Below are 25287 nucleotides of genomic sequence, written 5' to 3'. Positions count from 1 at the left end.
TACTCAGAGGAATGGTTTTAGATATGGATTATATGAAGTTTCTGCCCTAAAAATCAGCAACATCACAGTGAAATGCAAAATTGGTTGTTAGTGCCCTTAAAGCCCTTCTCTTGTAAGAAGACACATTCAGTATTAGTATCTTGGCTTATTTTTTCAGTTCCTGTTATTTCATGTGTTTTATAACATAGTAGAATAGATGAATATCAATATGGAGTAAAAACACCTTTTATATGTTTATATGCTTTTACAAAGTGCTTATTACCATAGTAACTGAGGGACCCTGCTAAATTAGTACGTTTTTTAAAAGCGTCTAGACTTACAGAAAGTATTATCCACTTGTACAAGGAAATTTAAGGCTGTGATTTTTCTGAGGGGTCTATGGCAGAGCCACGGACTTCTTGAGTGCCTGATGCATCACTTCTTGATACATTATTTGTGTGATCATTATTCTATTAAAAAGTCAAATGCAAAAACAAACAGAAAAAACTGTTGAAATATATGGTTAAACTTTCAGGCGTTTTGTTTCCATGTGGATGTGTCGTCTAACTTGAGTTTCACTCTGATGAGAGAAAGAAAGATGATACAACAGTTTAATACATATGTGTGTGTGTGTGTGTGTGTGTGTATGTATTACTGTATCTGATGGAATCTTTGAAGCAATTGGAAGAAATTTGATTTTCTCTGGAAATAGAGTCTAAATAATCTGAATTGTTCCTAGTCTTCTATTTTTATTTTCTTGCCCGTCTTTCCTATCCTCTGACCTCTCTCATTTTTCTGTAGTGCTATGTTCACAAGCCTTGATAAGTTAATCATGGCTGAGTTGTGCTGAAGCTAATTTAAAAGGGTTTGGGGTTTTATCCCTCAAAATGCTCTAACATGAATGAAAGTGTCATTTCGTGCTTCCGTTTTGTATGAGATCCTAGCTTAGAACAGAGACATCCATTTTAAGATAGGTATTTGAGGAGAGAAAGGTTAAATTCTCAAAGGTCAGAAGTAACTAATCAGAGGAGTCGAGGTGCATTATTCTGGTTAAACATATTGGATAATAAGGGCTTGTCCTAGACATCTTCATTTTTCCTCTTTAAAAAGATAATGTTCTTCCTTGAGTCATATATTCATATATATAAATGGTATAGCAGTCTTTCCCTGTAGAACTTAGGCAACTGTAGTGGCCTAAGGTGGTCTTTGATCACGTACTCCTAATCATGCAGAATGAGAAGAGAGCATCTGCCAAAACATTCTCAGTGTTCTTTCGGTTTACCTCTGTAGACTAAATCCTGTACAGCAGCCCAAAGGCTTGCTGCTGATAGCATGAGGTTGCATGGGAAAGGAGGGATGATGTGGGGTTTTTTTTTTTTCCCCTCTTTTATCCCTCCCACTCTCATTGTTCTCCCTCTTCTAATGATGAAAAGCTCTGACGGATTAGATGATGTTTTCTTTTAATAAATGAGCATGTTTTCTGGGAACTTCTTCAGTTGTCATATGGTACCTTAATGTTTTGGTTTTGTTTCCCCCATGCCCAGACACAGTGCGTGTGTAATATTTTGATTATATTGATTTTGTTCCTCTTCATCATTCAGTGTCACACGTGAACTCATTTCAGTTCTCATCTACTACCTCTAGGATAATATCTCAGAGGTGGGGACACCATTCTTAGAATTTCAAACAGTGTTTCTCAGGCAGTGTATACGACATAGTGCTGTCCTGCAGCTGACCAGTGGGCATTCATCAGCACTGAACTTATATAATGGACAAGCCATAATCAGTTAATGTTCACTGAAATGTATTTCCATGGCAAAGATTTCATTTCCATTATCTATTCCCTAAGGCTGCCCGGAGAGTGACTCACCATAAACATCAAACATCAGGTATCTCTTACTACGTCTGCAGGAATTACAGTCCGTTCAGGAGACTGTGGAGAATTGGGTAAACATTGGGAATTATACTGTTTCTGTTGTTGGTAACAGTCTCAACTAACCAATATGGCCACCCACTCATTCTTTTTAACATCTGGCTTAGTGTGTATCAAAACAAAAAATTAATGATTTGCCTCTATCCACATCTGAAATAATTGCCAAACAAAAGTTAGCATAGAGGAATTTAGAGTGGAGGAGGCCTCTGGATACTACCTGGTCTGACTCCTTGCTTCAAGAAGGGCTATCTTTGAAGTTAAATCCAACTTCAAAGTTAAATCAGGTTGCTTAGGACCTTGTCCATCCGCATTTTTAGTGGAGATACTGTCTCCAAGATGGATGTTCCATAGCCTCTTTGGACAACCTGTTCTAATATTTGACCACCCTCGTGACTACCTAATTCCCTTTTCTACAACCTGTATCTGTTGCCTCTTGTCCCTTCACTGTGTATCTGTGAGAAGAGTCTGGCTCTATCCTTTCTGTAGCCTTCCGTTAGGCAGTTGAAGACAGCCATAATATACCTTTTTGTCCTTTTCTTTTTAAGCCTGAACAAATTCATTTTTCACAGCTTCTCCTGATGTCATTTGCTCCAGACCCCTGACTGTCTTGGTGACCCTCCACTGGATTCACTGCAATTCGTCAATGGACTCTCTAGTTTTTTTACTGGGGAGCCCAAAACTGGAGGCTGTAGTCCAGACGTGGTCTCACAAGTGCCTGACAGAAGGGCACTGTAACTTCCCTCGACTTGGTAGCTGCATCTTGCTAATGCAGCCCAGTATGTTTTTGGTTTGCTGTAAAGGCTTACTGCTGACTTACGTTCAGTGTGCCCACTGGGATCTCTGTGTCATGTTATCCAAATCGGCTTGCTATCTAGTCAGTCCCCAGCTAGTACTGATGCAGGAGGTTATTCCATCCTAGATGCAGGACTGTGCATTTGCCTTTGTTGAACTTCATGAGGTTCTTGTCAGCCCATTTCTTCAGCTTGTTAAGGTCCCCCTGAATAGCAGCCTTCTCCTTGAGTACATCAAGCACTAGCCCCAAACTGGTGTTATACGTGAACTTTCTGAGGGTGCGTTCCACCTCATTGTCGATGATGTTGATGAAAATTGGCCCCAGCATCAACTGCTCAGGAGTGCCACTTGTAACTGGCTGCTGATTGAAGTTCATACCAGTAAATCATAATCCTTGAAGAACTGTAGTCCAGCCATTTTTCCACCCATTTTGTAACTGTATATCCAAACCATATCTTTCTACTTTGGCTACAAGGATACTATGGGAGACCAAAAACCTTGCTAAAGTCAAGGTAATAGGCATCCACTCCTCTCTCCTCATTTGCGGAGTCACAGGAAGCAATCAGTGAGGTTAGTCAGCACAGTTTGCCTTTGGTCCATGCTGGCTGTTCCCGGTCGCCTTCTTGTCCTTCATGTGCCTGGACATGACTGTGAGGAAGATTTGTTCCATAACTTTCCTAGCTTCTGAGATGAGGCTTCTCAAGGGCAATGTGAGAGCTTCCCCTCTCATGCTGTCTGCTGGGTGTTTCCTCACTGCCACCTGTACTATGACTTCTCTCCAGGCTTTGGTCACCATCCCTGAAGAAGCTAGCTTAAAGCCCTCCTCACTGGGTTAGCAAGCCTGATGGAAATGATGCTCCTGCCTCACTTTGGCAGAGAGATCTTACTGCTTTTCCACCAGTCCTTGTTCCTCACATAGTCGTGTAAGCCAGAGTCCTGCCTGTGAGACCACGTGTACAACCATGCATTGACCTTAGGATGCATCTACTCCTGCTAGAGTTTTTCCCTATGCTAATAGGAAGGTTTAAGCTATGCTATGCTAAGGTTTTCAGTGATTTTTAAATAATCAGTTGACTTTGAGACACTGCTTAGCAGAGAAGTTCTGCCTTCTTCTGTAAATTAAATACAGTTTTATCATGATTACACTTAATCTAAATATTAGAAGAATGTTTATAACCATCAGAAGAGTACGATCTTAAGTAGCCTTTCTATTAGCAATAATAGGGAACAAAAAGTGCTCTGTTTTTAAGATGAAACTGGATGAATGAAGTGGTTGCGAACAGCAGTACAGAACTGATCTCAGGGATTTTCATACTGTTTTTAAGTCGGACTGCCTATGTAGTTAGTGCATTAATTTGTCTCATGATTACTCCCAGTTTTGGCTAAAATTTATTTTTGAGTATGTAAACGATCTTGATTTGAAGATGACGAGAAAAGGAAAATTTCTTACCTCTTTTAGTAGTATATTGAATTGGTTGATCATTTGCAGTGTGCCGTGTTTCCAGATAAAATTTGTCTGTCTTCAGTTTCCAACCACTGGCTCATACTGCTCCTTTCTTCTCCAGATTTAAGTACCTTGTGTTGCCTGTTCTTTTCTCCCCATGAGTATACTTACACATTCTGGTCAAGTCAAATTGTTCTTCTCGATTTTCTCTTGGTCGTCTTTTTTGATAAATAAAAGAGACTGTGCTCTTAAGATCTGTTGCTGTTGCACATTTTTGCAGTGTTGTTTATGAAATTTTATATGTTTATAATTTAAACATTGTTTATAGCTCTCTACTATACCAGTTACTCCTCAACATTTTTAAAAGTTATCATCAGAACTGCATGTTCCGGTGTCTTTCTCACCTGTCTTTGAAGAAAATCCGCTCAACATTCATACACAGTACTTCAGTAGTGAATCTCTGCGTCTTGTTATGTCTGCATTGAGAGTTTATGTTGAGTTAACTTATCTACCATGGCACCTTTTCAGGTGATAACTCCTGGGATACAGCATCCTCATTCTGTAGGTATGAACTGCAGTCTTTGTTCCCAGAGTCTAGTTTTTGTATGGCAGTGCTAAAATGTATTTTGTTCTGAATGGGCACAGTTTACCAAACCAGTTTCCTCATGCTTATCGTTATCTGCTGTTCTGCCTTCATGGTATCTGTAAACTTCTGAATTGATTTTCCCTTTCTCCTACTAATCACTGATGTAAATGTCGAAAAGAGTTGAGTGTAACCTTTCTTTTGTGATACTTTACCAGAATCTCTCTCTATCTAAGTAAGTATTGACAGATACTTACTTTGCTGTCAGCACTTGGTGTCTCATGGACAATTGATTTTTCAGGCACTTCAACTTTCCAGTTCTTAATCCATTTCACATGTACTTTATTAATACAGTGCAGTGCTAATTCTATTGCAGTGTTCTTTGGAAGTAAATCAAACACCGTTCAAGAGATTAATTATAGTACATCTGTCTTTCTCAACCAAACTTGTAATCTCATCAAAGAGTGAATTGTCATGTTTGGTTGAGACTGTTTTGTATAAAACTGTGTTGACTGATGTTAATTACATTCCTGTCCTTTAATTCTTAGTCACTTAAAGTCCCTAATAGTTTATCTGTTGTTTTTCTCCCAAATAACATCAGGCTACCATGCACAGATAGTTACGTGGATCATTCTGGTTTGTGTGTTTAAGTATTATGTGTTTAAATATTACCACATTAGCATTCTTGCAGATCTGTGGGTCTCAGTCTTTTGAGGTAGCTTCAGGTGTGAGGTCCAACAGAGTGTCTTAGTCAGCTCTGTAAGGACTTTTAAATACAAATGTTATGTGAATCTGCTGGCCTGAAATATTTTAAAGACCTATGCAGTATTTTATTAAAATAAAATTTCAATAAGAAATTAGAAATTACCTGAAAGGTAATTCTTCATCTTTATTTGCTACCAGAATGTGACTTTCACAATACAGAAAAAGTTAAATTTCTGTTTCCTCTGTGCTGTTAACAATTCTGTTATTTTTAAGTTACAGAGTTGTTTTGTATTCTTAGTAATTTCTGTCTTAGTTTTGCCTATCAGTTTTCTACTTTAGAAAAGCTATGACTTATATTGACAGCTGTCTACCTTCAGTCTTCATTTCTTATAAATTTGTTTCATATATTTCACCAACTTAAAATTTGCTTACAATTTTCCTAACCTTATGAAAAATGACTCTCTGGAAGCAACAAGCATATAGTTGATTGGTATTGCCCATATGAAATATAATCAGATCGTAATACTGGTTGCTAAGTAGTCACCACTTTCTAGTCCAGTGATTTAATTTTTCTTTACCTGCCATAATGAAATCCATAATTTGTTTCAGGCATACAATTTTTTATATCAAGTATTCTCTCTAATTTTTCAGGAAATACGAGGTCTAGAGATTTGGACAACATGTGTGTCTACTACAAACTCAAAGCAGCAAAACTGTAGCAGGAAAATTTTTCTTTTCATATGTAGCAGACAGTAAATAACAAGTAACTAGTTCTGTTCTCCAGAGATTGCAGTTGGAAAGCTCTCCTAGGCCTTATTTATTTCTGTACTGAGCTGTTTAACTATAGAGGTCCTGCAGGTCTCAGTAGCAAGTAACCCTTAAAAAAAGAAAGGATAATATGTTCGAAGAATCAGACTTTAGCTTCTGTTTTTACCCTGTTTATCCTTCCTAAATATGACTGAGTTTAGTAAAATTTCTTCTCTGCAACAAAAATGTCCTGTTTATTTCACTTGCTATATCTATCACCAATATATAAACAACAGAAAACCATCTCTTTCACATTCTTAGGTTTTTTTTTTTTTTTAGTTTAATGATTCTGTGATAGGCCTGTATTTCTGTCAAGTTTGCGATTTTATTGCATGCACGAGAGTGCTGTTAGCTCGAAGTCAGTCAGGCTACCCTAGTAGGTAGCTAGTACTCTGACTACTCTAGTGTCTTGGTAAGATGGATCATAGAATAATTTAGGTTGAAGAAACCCCTGGATGTCATCTGGTCCAGCCCTCCACTCCAAGCTGGTCCAATTCTGATGTTTGATCAGGTTGCTTAGGATCTTATCTAATTGAGTGAATTTGAAATAGCTTCAAAACAGGGAGGTTCTAAAACTTTTCTGAGCAAAACATCCATAGATGCAGATAGACCTGTTTTGTGCAGCCTTTTTTTCTACTCTTGACATGCCCTATCTTCAGCTGTTCCTCCTGAGTTCCTCCTGAGATGCTGCCTCTTCCAGATGGTTGTGTCTGCCTTCTGTAATTAAGGGGGTAGTACTGACTGGCTTTACATCACTCCATTTGAAAATACTTTTAGTATTATATGATTTAGTATTTACATGAGTTACTTCTATTTGTACATGTTGAAGTAAGTTGTTACATTTCTATATCTGTGTGTACATAGTGTATACATACACACACACACACACACACACACACACACACATATATATATATAAAAGAATATTGATAGATCTCATTCTACCAAAAATTCTGTTTTGCCAAAAATAACATTTTTGGCTGTCTGGAACTTTCCTATCTGAAGTGCAGCAAGAACAGCAGCCAGTTGATTGCACTGACTTGATCTTCAGTTTTTTCTTTGCCACTGCGGCAAGCATTACTTCTTTAAAAAAGCCCCAAAAGCCTTCTGTTGGTGTTTTCCCAGAATCCTTGTCCTTTTTTTTTTTTTTCCCCTCTTAGTTGCCTCAAAGCAATTTTTAATAAAATTTAGTATGAGTTACATTGGTGTTAGTTTTGTAATACTTAAAAGCATTGCCACATTTTAGATGTCTGGCCTGCCATTTGTATGCCAAATCTGTCTAAAGCTGAGTTCTGCTGAAAATTTCAGTTAAAATGGATTAGCATTTTTCAAGATTAAGGAAAATATATTGATTTTCATGTTAAACTGATCCACAACAGCTCTGCTGAGATGTTTTTAGTTTTTTTTTCTGGCTTGACTTAGGTGCTCAGAATAGGGCAGCTCAGCCTAGATACTTGAGTGCTTTCTGTTCTTCATGGAAAGTAGCAGATGCACCTAATTTGTAACCCCCTGAAAAGGTTTAATTACTGATAGAAAATATGTTAAGCCCTCTCTCAAAATTTTTGAGACTACAGTTTCTTACTTGGTGATCAGTTTAATTAAATGAGAGGAGCAGGAGGAAAATGGACACATTTAGATGGTGTTAAATAAGGGAGTGCATGTTTATTATCTCAGAATAATGTATGTTACGGATAGTATTTCAATTATTCTAAGTCCAACTATTATAAAAACAGGAGTTGGAGTTGGAATCTCTACATGTTGGTGTATGAACCTGCCTAATTGAGAGCGTCTTCATTAACGTCCCGTAGCGGTTGTCTGAGGAGGAATGGAGAAGGAGGAAGTGATATGACTAAAATTAGTTAAATTGTAGCCCATAGGCATGAAAATCATAATGCCTTGGTTATTGCATGATATTGCAGTAAAGCCGTGTTAAAGTTGTTCACGTGACCTTGCCATACCTGAAATGGCAGGTACTTGAACCTTTAAGTCTTTAACACTTGACTCTGAGGTTGAGTACATGTTTCTTCCTTCCTGCCTTATGCTGTTCCATCTCTTGCTGTGAAAATCCATTCAAATTTGGTAATTTTAAGCCTTTAAGAAGACTTTTTTTGCATGTTCTAAGCTGAGATGTCTTTTATTTTAGCAGAAGAGTCCTTGTGAATGTTCAGCGAGGTTCCTAGTTTCGAAGGCAGATGGAGCAGGTGCTGAGCATGATACACTTGCAAAGAGAAGCAGACTTTTTTATTTTATTTGTGTTTAGGAAATGTGATTGAAAGACTGGATGAGCAAAGAGACTAGAGTTGGTATATGGGGCTAGAACTGGAACTCTGCTTGCTCAGAGCAAAGGAGCTGAATTGAGCAGAAATGGCTAAAGTGGAATCCACTGGAAAGATTAACACCTGGATGGGCAGTGGGCTTGAGATAGCATGAGGGGTCAGGCATGGATGAAGACAGGCCTGTAGAAATTGGGACAAGAAAAGCAAGCAATTATATTTGAGAGTGAATATTTAAAAAAAAAAAAAAAGTATAAGTAAAAGTATACATATAAGAAAATTCCTGAGTCTTTGCCTACCTCTGCCATTGACAAATATTGGCCAAAATTGGTAGCTTGCAGAGAAGGTAGAATTTCACTGTTACTACTGGTTACTCTGTTAGCTCAAGCAGCAAAATGTGTGCATAACTTTAAACCCTATTTTGAGGAAAAATGGGTAGCATTTTTATTTAACGTTAGCAACGTGATCCTGATACTAAAATGTTGGACATTTGAAAGTTTAAGGTTTAAGAAACCCTAAAATTAATACTGCCTTCTTAGTTATTCAGGTCTCTTGGGTATATCTTACGATGCTATCCCTTTCTTTTTTTTCATTAGATTGTAGCCTATAGATTGGACAGCACTTACTAGATAATTTGCTAGACTGTATGTGTTTTCTTCTTGTTTAGTGGATGTCTTTTACTGCAGTGAGTGCACTCTCTGAAACTATGCCTAGAATTATTTATCTTTCTCATGGAGTTTTTTGTGACACGCTTCTCACAAGAGCCCTGTAAAATGAGAGGAAAAATTATTATTTTTATTTCTCAGAGAAATGAGGCATAGAAATATGAACATCAAAAGTATCCATAAATTTAGGTGCCTATTGTGTGATGCAAAGGACCTGATTTTTCAGAGTATGTAGCGTAGTATATCGCTTAACTTCTCTAAGGACAGCTTCCAGGGTGCATCTGGGTGTGCTCAGAAGCTTCAGCAGTGTAGACCTTAACGTTGCAGGGAAAACAACCTGATTTCTCAGGTGATCTTTGTTTGTGAGTCCTCTTGGTAAGGCTGAAGTGACTTGTCCAGCAGCACAGTGAAGCTCTGCAGCAGAGAGGCAGTAGTACTTTTCGTCTCCCTGGGGCAGGATTCAGTTGCCTTTATCACTTTGTTTTCATTTCTTTGATTTTGCTACATGCTATCCAGTGTTTATGGTAGGTAGGCGTACAGCAGTAGTCTCTAAAACCTGTTTTATCCTAACGGCAATTCAGTCCTTTAACGAGAATTAAAGATGTGATCTTTTAAGTGTAGATTGATACATGATGTGTATATGCAGGGAACTGAAAGAGGATTACACTAGCTTCTGATTGCTGGCTTTTTGTAGCTTAATGTATTTTTCATATACTCTCTGTACGTGAACATTTGTTGCTAAAGGGTGCCATTGAATTTTATAGGAACCATATGCATGCATCTGATGGCAGAATTTGGCCTATATAAAGACATAACTTGTTTTTATTAATGGTATTGTGAAAATTAAACTCAGCCATTCGATTTGTGGCATAATAAATAATGTTTCAGCACATAACCCACGCACCGGTAATATTTAGTTGAGTTATTTTTAAGTCTAATTAGTACCATGTATTGGACTGCTCTCAGCAAACATTTTTTCTTAAGCAGAATTATTCCTCTGTATTTGTAACTTATATTTCTGAAATACTATATTCGTCATTAATGTGATTTCTTGTAATCCTAATTAAAGTCTATACTGTAGCAAAAAGGTCCTTAGAATTATAAAGACAATTAGGAAAAAATATTAGATGGTTTATTAAATGCATAATATTATTCACGGGCACAATTTTAATACAGTAAGTATTCTCTCAGGAAGCACCCAATCTAGTGATTTTAAGAGTAAATTTCCTTTTTAAGCAGTTACTGCCCCTCTGATTTGGGGTTTTAATCATGACCTGACTTAAGCTTTTATGTTTTACTAAAGCTGCCAGTGAGAGAAGTTGAGCACTAAATAGTTTACTTAATTATCTGCTATATAACAGCTGCTAATATAGTGTAAAAAAAAAAAAATGCTATCTCATCTTTAGATCCGTTGTGAACCAAAAAAGAAAAGAAAAGAAAAAAGGCAGATAAGATGACGGTAGCTACCCTGCTTGCTTGGCACTCTCTTCCTCCTCCTCTCTCTCACTTTCAGTTTTCAGGGTAATGAAGAGCAGGAGAACAATATTCTGTAATTAAGGATTCCATTAAGTTGAAGAAAAGAGCAAATGGAGTTGTTTGTTCTCCTAGCAGAAAAAATTTGTCTGGGGTGGGGGTTAGTGGTAGTAGTGTAGAAAGAGAGAGAGGTGGGTGGAGAGACTAAGTCAGGGCTGTTTGTTGAATATACTGTTAAGGACTGTTACCATCCTAATTAATCAAGTTAGAAATTACAGCTGTAGTCGGTTTCCCCCCAATTCTTGTTATCAATTTTCTTCTCTTTTGAGACAAAGCAAATATAAATTTTGTGTTCATTTGTCATTCGTTCTTTGACTTCAGCATCTCTGAAAATAACAATGTAGCACAAAAGACCAGTATTTACCTAGTTGTAATGTGGGTTGCCATGGTGTTTTGCAAATTATTGCAATTATGTTCACCATGCGAGTCGCCCTTGGTAACTGGCGAAAAAACTGATAATCCTGTTTTGAACAAAAGGTCAAATTGCTGAATAGAAAGTCTTGATTAACTAAAAGATGTACAAAGTGGAATTATTTCCTACCATTCAGAAATAGTTCTTGATCGGGTTTGGGGGAGGGGGTGAGTAAGTACATCTGATTACTGAAGTACAAAGCATTGAAAGGATGTTGTCTTGAGCCTTTCATGTAGTCTTAATGGTGGCTTTTTTGTCAAATTTACCCATTTGCGGCATTGAAAGAGGCAGCTGCATTTAAGCTTGAGAGATGGTGCTTTTTCAAGAGTTCAGTGCATGGAAAGTTCTCAGCAGTATCTGCAGTTTACTATTAGACCTTCGGCTATTAAAACTGATGTGCTGCATTTGAGCCCATAGCTCTTGGTGCTTGTAAAACCCTCTGACTGATGATCTAATAAAGTGCTCTTACCGGACAATCTCTGATCAGATACTTTAAAAAAAAAAAATAAAAAAATAACCACAGCTCTGGAAAGGATGGAAATAGAAACAAATGGCTGTACTGAAAAGTTTGCTTTTGTAATCTGCAGTGGAAATTGTAGTAAATTGTTCATTTCCAGGTTAAATATTTATCTACCAAAGTATTACTCTAGAAATCATTTTGATTTACATTTAGAAAAGTAAAAATTAATCTGAAGAGATGAAAAATTCTTCATAATCACCAGTCCTCAACAATTGTGTACAAATACATATATACAGCGTATTCCTGTTGCTGTCATCGTATTCAGAGCCTTGTGATGGATTCCCTGTGCTTTATAGCTGTGAATTTCCTTTCCTCTTTTCTATGTTTTTCCTACATGGGAGGAGCAGGCTAGGGAATTGGTGAAGAGGATTAAGGGTGGGTTGGTTTGTTTGTTTGTTTTTGTTTTTAATTATTTGACTTTTTGTTTCTAAATCGCTACCTGGAAATTAATTCTTAAAACTTTGGAGAGCCTGTGTGAGAGCAGCCTGAAAGCAAAGTAAACCTGGACGAGTTTGTGGGTTTCCATTCGGCATCACCTAGCAACCCCCCGGCTCAGCCAGTTCTCTTGTCTGCCCTCAGGCCTGTTTACAGACTATTCAAGCTGCTCTTCGAAACGGTGCAAGATATTCAGTTTCATTAGTGCCATTCTCAAGGAGAAAATAATTAAACTTAAATGAACAAACATTGCTTAGTGATGCCTTAAAACTTTTCTAGTTTAAGATGACCAGGCTGCTGAGACCGTTTTCTCTATCATTGCCTTTTATGCTGTTGCGCTCCTCTAAACTTACATATTTATGTATGTGTTTCTTTATGTGCATTATTATTATTTTTAAAGTTTTCAGGAATGTATTAACTCCTTCAGTATTTAGAGATGTTCATAACCATGTTGCAAAGGGAAATGTTTTGCATCAACATTCTTTTTGTCTCTTTACACACCAGAAACGTGTACTTGAGCTGACATATCTTACCATTATTGCCATGTACGTGATTAAAATCACATATTCTTTGTGTGCTCCTCATTACATGTAATGCTGCATAGAAATTCCTACAAAACAGTTCTGTGATAGAAGGAAGGGGAAAAAAAGCAAGGAACATACATGTGTTTGAGCAGAGGGAGAAATCATGGGGGAAGGAGGAGAAGAGAGTGTTTTTTGCTTTCTAACCAAAGTAGAGGCACAGATCTTATAAAATCTTGGGTCCTCACTGTTTGTATTCTGCTAGATTTCTTAACAAGCAATACATGGCTGGACTGTATGAGCTCTTTGTGCTTTGTTGACGGTTGACAGACAAAGCAAAATTATTTCTGAAGCGAGGTACTGTACTTAGTTGTGACCTATTATAGCCTAAGAGTGGGGCTTGCTTTGAGTTGTATGAATAGGGAGAATATTTTACAGAATAGGCTTGACTATCCTTCCAGAGGTTTTAGTTGTCCATACAGAAATACGTAAGATATCTTTCACTGATCTCTTTCTCAGTGTAATTTTCCTTATGTAGTCATTTTAAGTATGTCTTCTCCCCGTTCCTTGCCTGAAATCCAATTTAGCAGCTTTGGTATTGTCCTGCAAAAGTAAAATAAAATTGGTGGTAATTGTTGGCTGTCTTTGTGAGCAGTATGTTAGTCTATGAACATTTGTGCTTTACTTCTTAATGGTTTGGGGTGCATATTTTGGTGCTTAGAACATTATTGTAAATGAAGATAACAAGACCAAGATATTGGCTTTGATGTGAAGTAAAGCAGAACTCACTTGCTAATTTACTGTATAATGCACAATTGTTAAGGTTGGAATTTGTCCCCTTGCGGTGCTATTACATGTGTTTAAATGAGGGCCACTGTTTGCATCCACCCTATCATAAGGGCTTGGAGTGTTCTATTATCCTTTCAGCAGGTTGATGACAGAGCCTGGTCTTTGCACAAATGAGATCGATAAGTTTCAAATAACTTGTATGAAATGACATATGACTGTACCTTTAAAGATGCCTTACTTAAAAAAAAATCAATTTTTAATAACATGTAAAACTCTTACGTTGACCTTCACGATATTTTTCGCTTCTGTCTTGTTTGATACTTTTTTTTTAAAAGAATAATGTACTGTAGCTGCAGCATTTTGGGTTATTTTTGGGTGGTAAGGTGCATTTCTACTTGTTCTGTTATCTCCTGCTTTTATTTTTTTTCTGAGGTTTTAATGGTCAAGCTGATATGCTAAATATTGCAGAGAGTAATACTTTCTAGAGATTAATGAGTTTTTTCTCTGTCTTGAATGACTTCTTTCCTCTTTTTTTTTTTTTCTTTTCAGTTTTGGGTTAGAAAGCAATTCAAGTTTTGTTATTTTTGAAAATCCTAAATAAGAGAATATTGTTCTTGAACATCTAAAAAGTTCTGTTTTCAATAGCCTAAAAATAGACATGTGATAGTTGTGGCTTACTTTGTATCACAGGATGAATGCATTACTCATAGAACCCTGAGGTAGCCAGTTCATTAATGGGTATTTACTATATGTGAGTAGTGAATAAATTCCTAAAATATATGCTTATGGGACAGAATTTTTTGGTAGGGCTAAATCCTATTCAGTTTGTCAAATTTCCATAGTGTTCAAGGGGACTAGATTTGAGTCTTGCCTTTTGGTGTTTTGAGTTAGAGCAGTTTGATGTGACGGATAAGCTTCATTTTTTATAGTGGCTGCTAGGAACCCACATCACTGCTTCTCTTGTCCTAACGCTTATCCCCTTTTCAAGATAGAAGGACGCTTCATGTTTTGCTGGGAAGCTCAGGAAGCGGGGATTAAACTTTTTTTTTTTTTTCCTTGTCATAATTTCTTTATGGTAGCAAGTTAGCTAAACTACATTATCTTTGCTTACGGTTTATCTGGTAGCTCTGATCCTTCACACCTGGTCTTTCAGGGGTGTGAGTCGCACTGATCACACCTGTCTTTGTGCCAGTGCAGGAGGGCAGCTTTCTACCTGGGAACTGAGACAACAGATGTGAGCGTCTCTGAGAACAGGAGGTTTCAGTAGATATTGGAGGAGGAATCCTTCTTTTTACCAGCAATAGTGCCTCACTGGGTGGTAAAGTGATCATTTGCCTTCTGCTAGGAAGCTGTTGGCCAACGTGCTTCAATTTGATAACGTCCTTTCATGTAGTTCCTATGATGATAATACTGAACGTATAACCAACCGTCCATGGTCTGTGCTGCTTCGAAGTAGCACACTTTCAAAAGCAGTTCATATCTCCTTGTTACCATTCTTTCATTTAAGAGACAGTTCTGTTTTTTTTCCTGACAGATCACTTCTGTCTGTTAGTCAGCCTGGGTGATGCTTTCTCAGGCAAATGGTGAATTCAAGAGGAGCAGAATGAACCATCCAGGAAAGGATTTCCTTTCCTTATGAGAGTTTTTTGTATCTATTCCATTCCCACAGCTGAATGCAGATCAGTTACATAGGCCAAAACTCAAGAAGCTCTGAAAACGATGAAGATATGATTTCAATTTCTTTCCGAAGCACTTCCTCTTCCATTGAAGTGAGGCAGCATGAAATGGGGTGTGAAATGTTGTGGGCCCTGTTTACTTTTCTCCTAAATTGGATGGTCAGGTAGCATCAGACTCTAAAAATACTCATACTGGGGAATGTAGCCTATTTTTTCTGGATGAGGAACTAGCTACAGTATTTATTGTATAAAAAGCTGAATGTGAAGTCAACGGACAGGAGTGAGCTGATAAAGGAAATAGTTCCTTATCTTTGTTCATGATCTGGATAGCCATATAACACATTGGATCTGTGATCAGGTCTCTTAATGAACTCCTTGTTAGTTTTAAGTATAAATTTCAAGAAGGAATTTCAGTCACTGCATTACTAAAACTATTTGCTTTGCTTCTTGGAATTTAAACCCAGATGTCTGCAGTACATAGCAAAATACCGGAGAACAGGGGCTAAGCATTCCCCAGGTAAGGAGGTTAAGCTGTAGAATAAATTTATAGAAGAGTTCATGCAACTCTAAGGTGCCTTCTAAATATATGCTGCAATATTTTTCCTTTCTGCTAGCTTGGCGATATATTTAACACGGTACCTATCCCCATTAACTTAAAAGGCAGAAACTGTAGTCAGCCTGCACCAATATCAAAGGAATTTGTTATTGGAAGATGTTTAAACGTTACAGTGAGGACAGCAGTATAAAGTCTTAAAACAAGACAGCCTCAAAGGTTATCTCTGTTTCCTTTGTTAGATTTCAGTATAAATGTGTTAGACAAGGTCAGTTTCAAGAGATTTTGACCTAAATGCAAGTTTTAGGTACGTATAGCAGTTCAGGAGAACTTGCATGCACTTTTCATTTACGAAATTCTTTTACGTCTTGAAATTCTAGAGTAAAGTTCGGACATATCTTTTCTTTCGTATGGGATCTCCTGAACCTGACATACGGCCTTCTGACTTGATGTGATTTGACCTCCTTACAGTAAAGAAGTCTTTACATACTAAAGTAGTGGAGAGAGCCTTTCTTGTAATTCCTTGTTAAAACTTTAACAAAATGGACAGGAAGATTGGAATGACTAGTATATCAATAATAAAAGAGTAGGAATTCCAGCTCTTTTGTGGAAAGGAGTTGTCATCTGTTCATATTCTGCTTTGAGATCTAAATTTCTCTGAACCTAGCTATGAAGCGGTTTTGCAGGCCCTGTGGATTTTTGTTAGTGCTTAGTGTCTGTGCTTGACAAACATCAAATCTCCTCTCCTGCCTTGGAGACTCCTGAAAAAGTTGCTGATCCAGAAACCTGAGTCACTGGTTGGTTCTTACTCTGTCACCCTGTTTTTTAGGGTTAATTTGTATGACTCTTGTCACTAAAGCGTGCCTGCCCTTTCTTTATCAAGGTGACCGTCACTGACAGGAAAAAGGAAAGTTCGTACGTGTCAAAACAGATAAGATATTCCATTTTTACTGCTGCAGGTCCACTTTGTTTCCCGTAGTAAACTCTGGTAATTCAAGATAATCCTGCAGAGCTGAAAAGAAAAGCCTTTGTGAAGGCTTCGTTGCTGATGGCAGCCATTTGGCTAGGGATGAGGAAGGAAAGAAGCCTCCTAGCTGATTCTGTGTATGTGATGCTCTTTTGAGATGATGTATTCTTTTTGGTTTCCCCTAAATTTCTTTCTGACAAGTTTATCTCCAAATTTCGCCTTGATTAATTTACCTGTTAAAATTGATGAATTTACTTACCTCTTCTTTCCCGTGCCCAAGCATCAGTCATACAGAATAGAAGTGGGTTTTAGACTTCATAATGTATTCCTTTTACATTTTGAGTGAGTCTGGTTTTATAAATTTGATAATTCAGTCTTCAAGGTGTTTGTATTAGTGTCTAAATTCCAAAGGAATGGCCATCTCTACTCAGGCTGTCTAGGAGACGTTGTTGAGTTAACTGGGTCAGATGTTTTAAGATGCCACCAGTGTGCTGCCCTCCTTGTCAAAGTGTACTTCAGTGATACTCCTTTGCTAATCTCAGTAAAAAAAAAATTACTCTGTCCATAAACAACTATCTGCAGCATCGTTGAACTTGCTTTGGAAGAATAATCAGGATGAAGCAACTAGCTGGGTAAGAAAAAGTATGTAAAACAGACAGGCACCAAGGGACCACAGCAAGTGGAGTTGGCAGCATAGTTTCTCAAAGAGGCATCAGTTGCGGAGCATATGGTAATCTCATTAGAGGCAGGTTTTTCTTGAGGATAAAGTGCTTTGAACTGATGTGAGATTTCCACATACTTACTTTCTATCGGCTTTGGAAATACCTTGTTTTATGGGTTGGAAGTGCATGAGCTGCTAACTTCTGAACTATTCTTAAGAATATATTTCTAGTAATAGTTTCTGGTGCAGATGGCTCAATGAATGCGTATGTTCTCGGACGTGGCAAGGGCATCTGGTTCAGTAATTAGTTAAACCTTAGATGTTCTGTAGATGAGCACTTTAAGTGAATTTGTGTTCCCTCAAATTCATAATCTTCCTCCTGTTTAAAGAAAAACTGCCTAAAATAGAGTAACTCTTTTTGAAACCAAATCAGTTTCAACATAGTACCTGGAGAAGGCTCTTGAAGCCCAAAATACCGAAGTGGTTTCTTTTGGGGGGGGAGGGGGGAGGGGCATGAGATCTGTTCATTCATTTGCTAATAATCATTCTTGGGAAGTACCAGAGGGAAAATGCCATTTACATCAAGAGGAAAGCCACGATACTGTTTTCCATTGATTTAATGCTTAGGCATCAAAACTGTAGCTGGCACAAATGCTACTGAGACTTCATTGTGATAATGAAGGAGCGCGTTTGTGACATGATTCTAATGTAAAGGCAGAATTTCCAACTTTCGTAGGCATGTTGCTCCTTCTGTAGAAGAGAATAGTGTGCTTCTGATTATGCCTATCTTAGCCTTTTCTCATTGAGTCCTTCATCTTGAGAAACTCTTTCAAAAATTGAACAAATCTGTGCTTTTCTTGTGTCTAGCAGCAGTAGAATTGGTTTCTCTAGGAGAGAGGCCTTCTGAGGTTTTTACCAGGAATGTTTCCCATTGAAATACTGCAGTGTAGCCTGAGGAATCTGAGTTATGCTGGACTCCAGCTCAGTAAGTGGGTTTCCCATGTGAAATCTTGTTTCACTGTTTGCGATAGCATTCCTGTCCTGAGGGATTTCTTCTTTGGATCGTAGCAGTAGCAGATGTCACTCACGTCTATACTAGGTACTGAAATTCTAGTGCATGGCACTAGTTCCTCATAGTGTCATTCATATTTTCATTGCTGCTGAAATGTCTCATCAACATGGCAAAAATACATTGGTTCCAGTCACTCTTCTTACTAGGGTAATTCTTTGATCTGAACTGAAAAAAGAAGGTACTTGGAAGCTGAAATTACTTCAAGGACATGAGTTTCTGATGCACAGCGGAAAAGCTCCCCTAACTTTACAGCAGGAGCTTGTCTTTGAGTGGATATTGATACTACCTTTGGTGTTTCAAGTGTAAAATTGTGATGTAATTCTTAAAAGATCTAGCTCAAGACACTTGAGCTAGCAAGTGTCAGGACACTTAGCAAAGCATGCGCAAGTTTTTGGGTCAAGTTGTAGTTCTTGAGATGCTGTGTATTCCTAAAGTAAGTTTTGCTGATCATTCCCCTGCAACATCCAGATATTTACAGAGATAAAACATCTGGAACTGGGAGAATAGGGAACAGAGAGCTGTAGTTGGTTATGGCAAGTGGAAGTGATAACTTTCAAGTCACTGAATCAAGACCACTATTGCTGCAAGACGCTTACTCACAAAGTCATCAACCTGATGACGCTGGCATGAGGGTATCAGTGAATTTGATAGGTTAGCCACTTATCGATATATTGAATAAACCTCATCCTTCCCAAGGATCTAGAGCTACCTCAACCAAATTTGTCCTGATCCACTTAGGCGACGCTATCCATAAAAATAGACTATAGCAGGAAAAAGGGGTTTGAGGCTTCTGCTCTTGGAACTAGTGGAAATAAAATGCATTTGTAAGAGTAGTCCTTGCAAAAGGAGAGCTCAGTTTGAAGTGAGATTGGCTTGATTAGTAACTCAGTGATGTCTGAATCAGAAAATTGCCATTGTTGTCTCTCACGTTCAGTATTCCAGAAGCCAGTTTGGTGCTCAGTGACAAGAACAGAAAGCTCATACTGGTTAACTAGGAAAGCAGGTCCAAGTAGTGTTCCCACACTTCCCCTTCTAGGATGGCTTGATAAGATAAAGTGATAATTCTAGCTTTTATGGTGGCTGAGGAAACCATGGGGTTTGGATCCAGTAGGCTTGAGGTCGGATATTCCAGTCATCTGGAGACTGGACATCATCCACCAAGAGCCCATTCTTAAAATCCACATTAAGATTTTCTTCAGTGGAGAGTGAGGCTGTTGAAAAGCAAGCGCTAATTACGTTTTGAATTCTTCTCCATGGTGACTTGACAGTGATCTCAGAATAATCTGCAGTGCTCGCAGCTTTCTTCTCTTTACTACTCCGTTTTTGCGTTGCTTGTGAACTTAAAGCCTCGTAGTCCCTCAGTGCTCACACTGTCTGAAGCAAGGAACAGAGATACAGAACTGAAGTGCCTTTGAGAGCCACCTCCAGCCAGTCCTCTGCTGTGGCAGGCAACCGAACTATATTGTGAAATGTAGTTTGTAAAAACTATTAAGATAAAGCTGCATAAATGTATGTTGTTGACTCCCGCAACTTCTATTTTAAGGGCTGTTCCAAAACCTCTTGTCTCTGTTTTAGGGTAATATTTGTAATGCTTGTTGATCACTGGAATGAGAGAGGCTAAATTCTCAGGAACAGACTTAGAGAGAAAGAAAATTACTTTTGACTTGCAAATTTCTCCCCATTAGCTGTAGTTTGTGGACATAATACTCTTCAGGGACTTTCTCTTATACTGTGCATTTACTTCAGTTTTCTTTGATAACTTTTTTTTTTTATATTTTGAACTGAAGTGAGCGTTTGTAGAGAGAATGTTTGGAAATGCTGGTTGCTTTTTTTTTTTTTTTCTAATCAACTTTCATTTCATTTTCTTCAATGTTGCGGACACCAAGTATAACAAAACTGAAGGATTTGTATTATGTTTTTGTTTGATCTGTTGCAAATTAATTTAAAGATTCAATGATAGGTGCTGGGAAATGAAGGATTGGTTTTGTTTGGTCAGTGAAGACAATGGGCACGGATCAAATAAGGGTTAACAATAATGCCCTTGAACAAATTGAATCAGAACATAATGCGTGTATTGAGTTTGATTGCAACATGCATGTCCATGGAAAAGTTTTTTATTTAAAACAAATCAAGACTCTGGCTTAATTATCAAAGCAAAACAAGAGACATAAAGAGCTACATGTTTCTGATACAGCTTTTTTCAAAAATAGCTCCCTTCACACAATTATCTACATGTTTAATTTCCATGCATAATAGCAACAGTTATTGTTGTCATTTGTTAAGAGAGATTAACAGATAGTAAGTACAAACAAACGCAAATAAATCCTGAATAGAGAGGTGACAAAGAAGAAAAGACCTCTCTAATGTTAATTATAACTGGTAGGAAGTCTAGGCAAATTACATTAACTGTTTTCTGTATGAATTGAAGGGACATTTAGTTAGTTTCTATGTCACAGATACTGTTACATATTTGTTTTTTAATGCGGGTAACTTCACAGCTTAGAACTCCATTTAGAAATGTAATTTATCTAGAAATATACATTTCGGGGTTATGTGTTTAGATGATTTTTTCTTAATTGTTAAAAACAAATAAAATAGTAATGCGCTTGTTTGGTTTGAATCCTAAAATAAGCTGATATTTTTCTTTTAAGCAGAGTCTTTCATTCTTTTTTCATCTTTTGTATTTTGTGACCAGCAAAGTTCCCAGCTCTTTCTTCAACAGTGACTAAATTAGACTGAAACAATTGCATAAAGAAACTTGCTTCAAATGTCATTCTTCCATGATAATTTGGGTGGACCGTCTTTATGCGTTCCCTGTAGGATAACAGAAGCAGTACCTTACAAGTGGTAAAGTCCTTTGATTCTTAATCATTAGCTAAAAATGCCAATAGGTGGCAGAAAACAAACACAGTTACTTTTATCAAGCATTATTATCATGGTTGTCTATTTTTGAGACATTTTGTCTACTCAGGTGAAGTTGTGATGCTGCTCCCATTCCAGGCTTTGTTTTTTCAGTTGCGCTTGCATTCCCTAATCAAATACCTTACTATCTGGCAGTTTTCACACTTTGTTTTTGTGCTGTAATAAATTGTCTTAAACTTCAAATGTAGTCATGAAATATGTTTCGAGTCATGAATGTTCTCATTTGTGCACACACAATCTTTCAGTCGTTACCAACTGAAACAATTATGCACTTAAACAGAAGGGTTTCTGTAATGGGTTAGCTTCCCCCCCCCCGCCCCCATCCCGCTGTGTATTTTAAGGTCCTGTTTGTGTCAGACTATTACCAGATGTTTCATAGGAAGGTATAGGTGCCACGTTATAAGCAAACATGGCGTAAACAGCTTTCCTCGTAGAGCATATCTTCATCTCTAAGAATTAACTTAATGGGTGATACGTGACATTTCATTATCCTTTCCAAAAATGTTTTTGTGTTTTCTCTCACAGTGGCTCTTATGATATTCTCAGTACTTATGTAAGTATCTGGGGTCTGAAGATCTCAAGTTCTTTCCTTCAGTAACTTTTTATGATAATAAGTTATTCCATGTCAATTAAAACTGAGTTATTTAAAAAATGCAAGGCAATGTAATTAACACCTTACTTTTTAAAAAATAAATCTTAGGTCCCCATGCAAAACCAAAGCTAAGGACTAGCTTTTTGACTTGAGACTCATTTGAGTCCACTGATCTTAGAAGACCTTGGGTCAGATCCAAAATTAGGAGTTTTAATGAAAAAGCATCTGCTGATGAAGTAGCTCAGTCTTGGTACAGCAGCCTGTGTTTTTTCTAATGCCACTTAAGAAGAATTTGTTATAAATAATTTGTATGTGACGAGGAGAGTGGTACTAGGACCACCACTAGGTGCAACAGACCAGAATGAACTCCATAGAAGATTTCTGAATTCCTGGAATTTTCTCACCTTGCAGTACTACATTAAGTTGTTAGCATGCATAACAATAACGCTCAAACGTGGCAATCAGATACAGTGATTGTACTGCTTCCAAAAACTTTACTCGAACGTTAACTGTGCCCTTGTTTTAATAAGAGCCCCAGAGCGTGATTTATCTCATCCCAAAACCTATTAAGTGAATTGCTTTTTGGAGATGCTTTTGTCTTCCTCCATTTACTATAAAGAGATGATAGGGTGACTAGTTTAGACTGACCATCGAATTCTTAGATATCAGAAGCTGGGTGAAATGAAGCCTAACTATATACAGGAGCAACAGGAAGTGTTTTGTTGGGCATGGCACTGAGGGGAATAATATTTGAGGATATGATATGGCTGAAGAAATAGTGAAGGAAGAGAGGTTCTAGAACCTGGGAAGTTTTTTCTGAATAAAGGAAGCTATTCAGAAAGGATTTGAGGTTTTCTTCTTTAAAAAAAAAAAAAAACCTTGAATCAAACTGCTAGTGCTTTTAAAAAGATTATAGGAGAATAAGGAGAATATATTCTTAAATTGAAGAAAGTGGTAAAGGTGGCAGATGTGAAAAGATAGTGTTCAGGTTATCTGTTCCTCTAGAGAAGTTGTCGTAAAAAGCCCTCAAGCCTATGTACTCCAGTAAATGATAGGAAATAAATGGGCAAAAATAAAAAAATCAACTTTTAAGAGCAGTTATAGTAAAGTCTTATTTTAACAAGACTTTGGAAAATGTAAACTGAAATTTGTGTGTGCCTCTGCACAAGTTCTGAAGCATCAGAAATAAGATAACTGAAATATGTAACTTTGCTAGGTTACTGTCATAATCATATTCAATCCGGACACTGGATTACTGAGGTACAAAATAAAGATACGGTTTGGACCATGCTGGTGAGAAAAGGAAATTCAGGTCGTGTAAGATTAACAAATTAGTTTTGTCAGCAAGACCGAATCTCTCTGAACTGAATACCAGAAAAAGTATGTAGTTGTAGGGTTGTTTTACTGAGCGCCCAGTCAAGGTGGTGATAGTGACTGTAGTGCTCTGAGTGAGGCTGTGGAAAGTGGAGGTGTAGGGAACACAATAGTAATTGGAAACTTCAGTCGGCATCGTGGAGGTTAGGTAGAAGCCATGCCAGAGGATGATGCTGAGACAGCTTATTAAGGAGCCAACAAGAAGGGAGGCAAGCAAATTTTTGAGTTGTCTTCTGGTTCACAGTATTTCTGTCAAAGTGCCAGCAGTCGTACTATGCTTAGATTCAGCTTCCTTGGGGGAGCAACAGAAACGGAAGATTGGAAACAGAGGTGAAAATAAATGCTCACTGTTCACAGAGCAGACTACAACAGCAGAGATCTGTGATAATCTCAAATCGGAGCGTGTTAACAGTGCTGAACTACTCAGCAGTAGTACAGGCAGGGGCTGTTTGAGGAGACTGGCAGAAAGACCTTATGATAGCAAGTTGACTGATGAGTTAACAGTGGAAGATGAAATCCTTTGTTGATTAATGTTAAGTGATGCAGATGCTAAAAACCCAATCCCAATGTTGCATATAGTATGTATATTGAATATTACCGTTTAAGAATAATATTATGATAAATATCTGTATGAAAATATCTGCTTATTGCTCAAATGTTCAGTAGTGTTACAGGCGAACTGAACTTAAGGAATTAAGAGAGGAGCAAAGAACAAGATAGAAAATATCTTCATGTTCCTCCAGCATTTTGAATATAGTGTGCCATACTGGTTTCACCTCCCTCCCCTTTTCTCCCATTTTCATGCTCCCCCTCACTTTAGAAACAAACTGGAGGACATTCAGAGAACGGCAACAAAGGTGTGGTTTCCGTGTGAGAAGCAACTAAATAAGTTAGGACTGTGGCTTGGAAAAGAGCTTGATTGCAGGTGATGTGATAGAGATCTGTAAAATCATGAGTGGCATGAAAAGGTGAATGCAAAATGATTTTTCCTAGTCTCTTCCAATACAAGAATTTGAAGGCATTAAAAACAGAAAATCCTAATGGGTGGTGTGTTCAAGAGAAACAAGATACTTTTTCATAGAATGTGTAGTTTTGCAGGATGTTGTAGACTGGTAGAAGTTTACGTTGTTTCAGAAGGCAGTTGGAGAGGTTCTTTGGGGTGGGAAATAATGCATCTAGGGCTACTGAATATATAGAAACGCTGATTCTGGAGGTCCTCGAGACATGCACCTCTCAAACCTGGAAAAATTCTCTGGAAGAATGTTAACTGTATGCTTTTTTTCTTGTGCTATTCCCTAGGTATCTCCTGTTGGTCATATTTAGAGACAGGATATTACATTAGTGTAACCTGTGGTTGGATCTGGTACAAAAGATGTCCTTACATCTTCCTGATCCTAGAAGCATTCTTTCTTTGACTGAGAGATGCATTTTGCATTGTCTGTCTGAGCTGATGTAGAGCAAGCCGATTCAGATTTTATTTCATTTTAATATACCAAAAAAAAAAAAGTTTTTTTCTAAATGAGTCTGGTTTTGTTGAAGTCTCAGTATCTTCCTGGAAAAAAAAACATTTCTGCCTGTCATCAGAAAAGTGAAAAATAAAATGGTTTTGTAAAACCTTTTCCCCTCTAAAGAACAAGCAAGGAAATTGCACCTTATTTTAAAATTCATTTTGGTATATAGATCTTTGGAATGTCTTGGTGTTTGGTTTGCACAGTTGTACAAACTTATTTTGTTATCTGTTAGCACTGTGTGAACTAGAGAAGAGAAGAGCAAAGGCTCCAGTGTATTTCAAGTAGTAGTGGATGACTGTGTGTGTAGAACATGGGATTTGAAGCAAGAAAACTTCAATTCTGTTCTCCACCATTGATTATGTTACCTTAAACAAGGATCTCCATCTCTTTATTCCTAATTTTAGATCTTTGCAACGCGTATTACAGTATCAGCTTCACAGAAGACATTAAAACTTTTTTTCTTCCTTGAGTATGAGTCATTGTTTGGATGGAGAAAAAAAGGAATGCTGTAACTTGAATTTATAGTAAAAATGTCTTTTTCCTATTCTACTTGTTCTCTTTCTGCAGG

The 25287-nt window shown here is 37.6% G+C and overlaps 1 protein-coding gene across 3 annotated transcripts in view; it reads left to right on the top strand.

The window, feature by feature from the left end:
- POLA1 (DNA polymerase alpha 1, catalytic subunit) overlaps positions 1 to 25287 on the top strand; it is a 217964-nt gene that overhangs the window by 121136 nt on the left and 71541 nt on the right. For all 3 annotated transcript variants that reach the window (XM_068917389.1, XM_068917406.1, XM_068917397.1), the window contains one exon: position 25287. This exon is cut by the window's right edge and continues 116 nt beyond it. In XM_068917389.1, the coding sequence (XP_068773490.1) occupies position 25287 (1 nt within the window). The remainder of the gene's footprint in view (positions 1 to 25286) is intronic.

The sequence above is a fragment of the Struthio camelus genome, chromosome 1, assembly GCF_040807025.1.
Source record: "Struthio camelus isolate bStrCam1 chromosome 1, bStrCam1.hap1, whole genome shotgun sequence".
NCBI lineage: Eukaryota > Metazoa > Chordata > Aves > Struthioniformes > Struthionidae > Struthio > Struthio camelus.
Note: the sequence above shows the minus strand (reverse complement) of the source record. Positions and strands in the feature narration are given on the sequence as shown.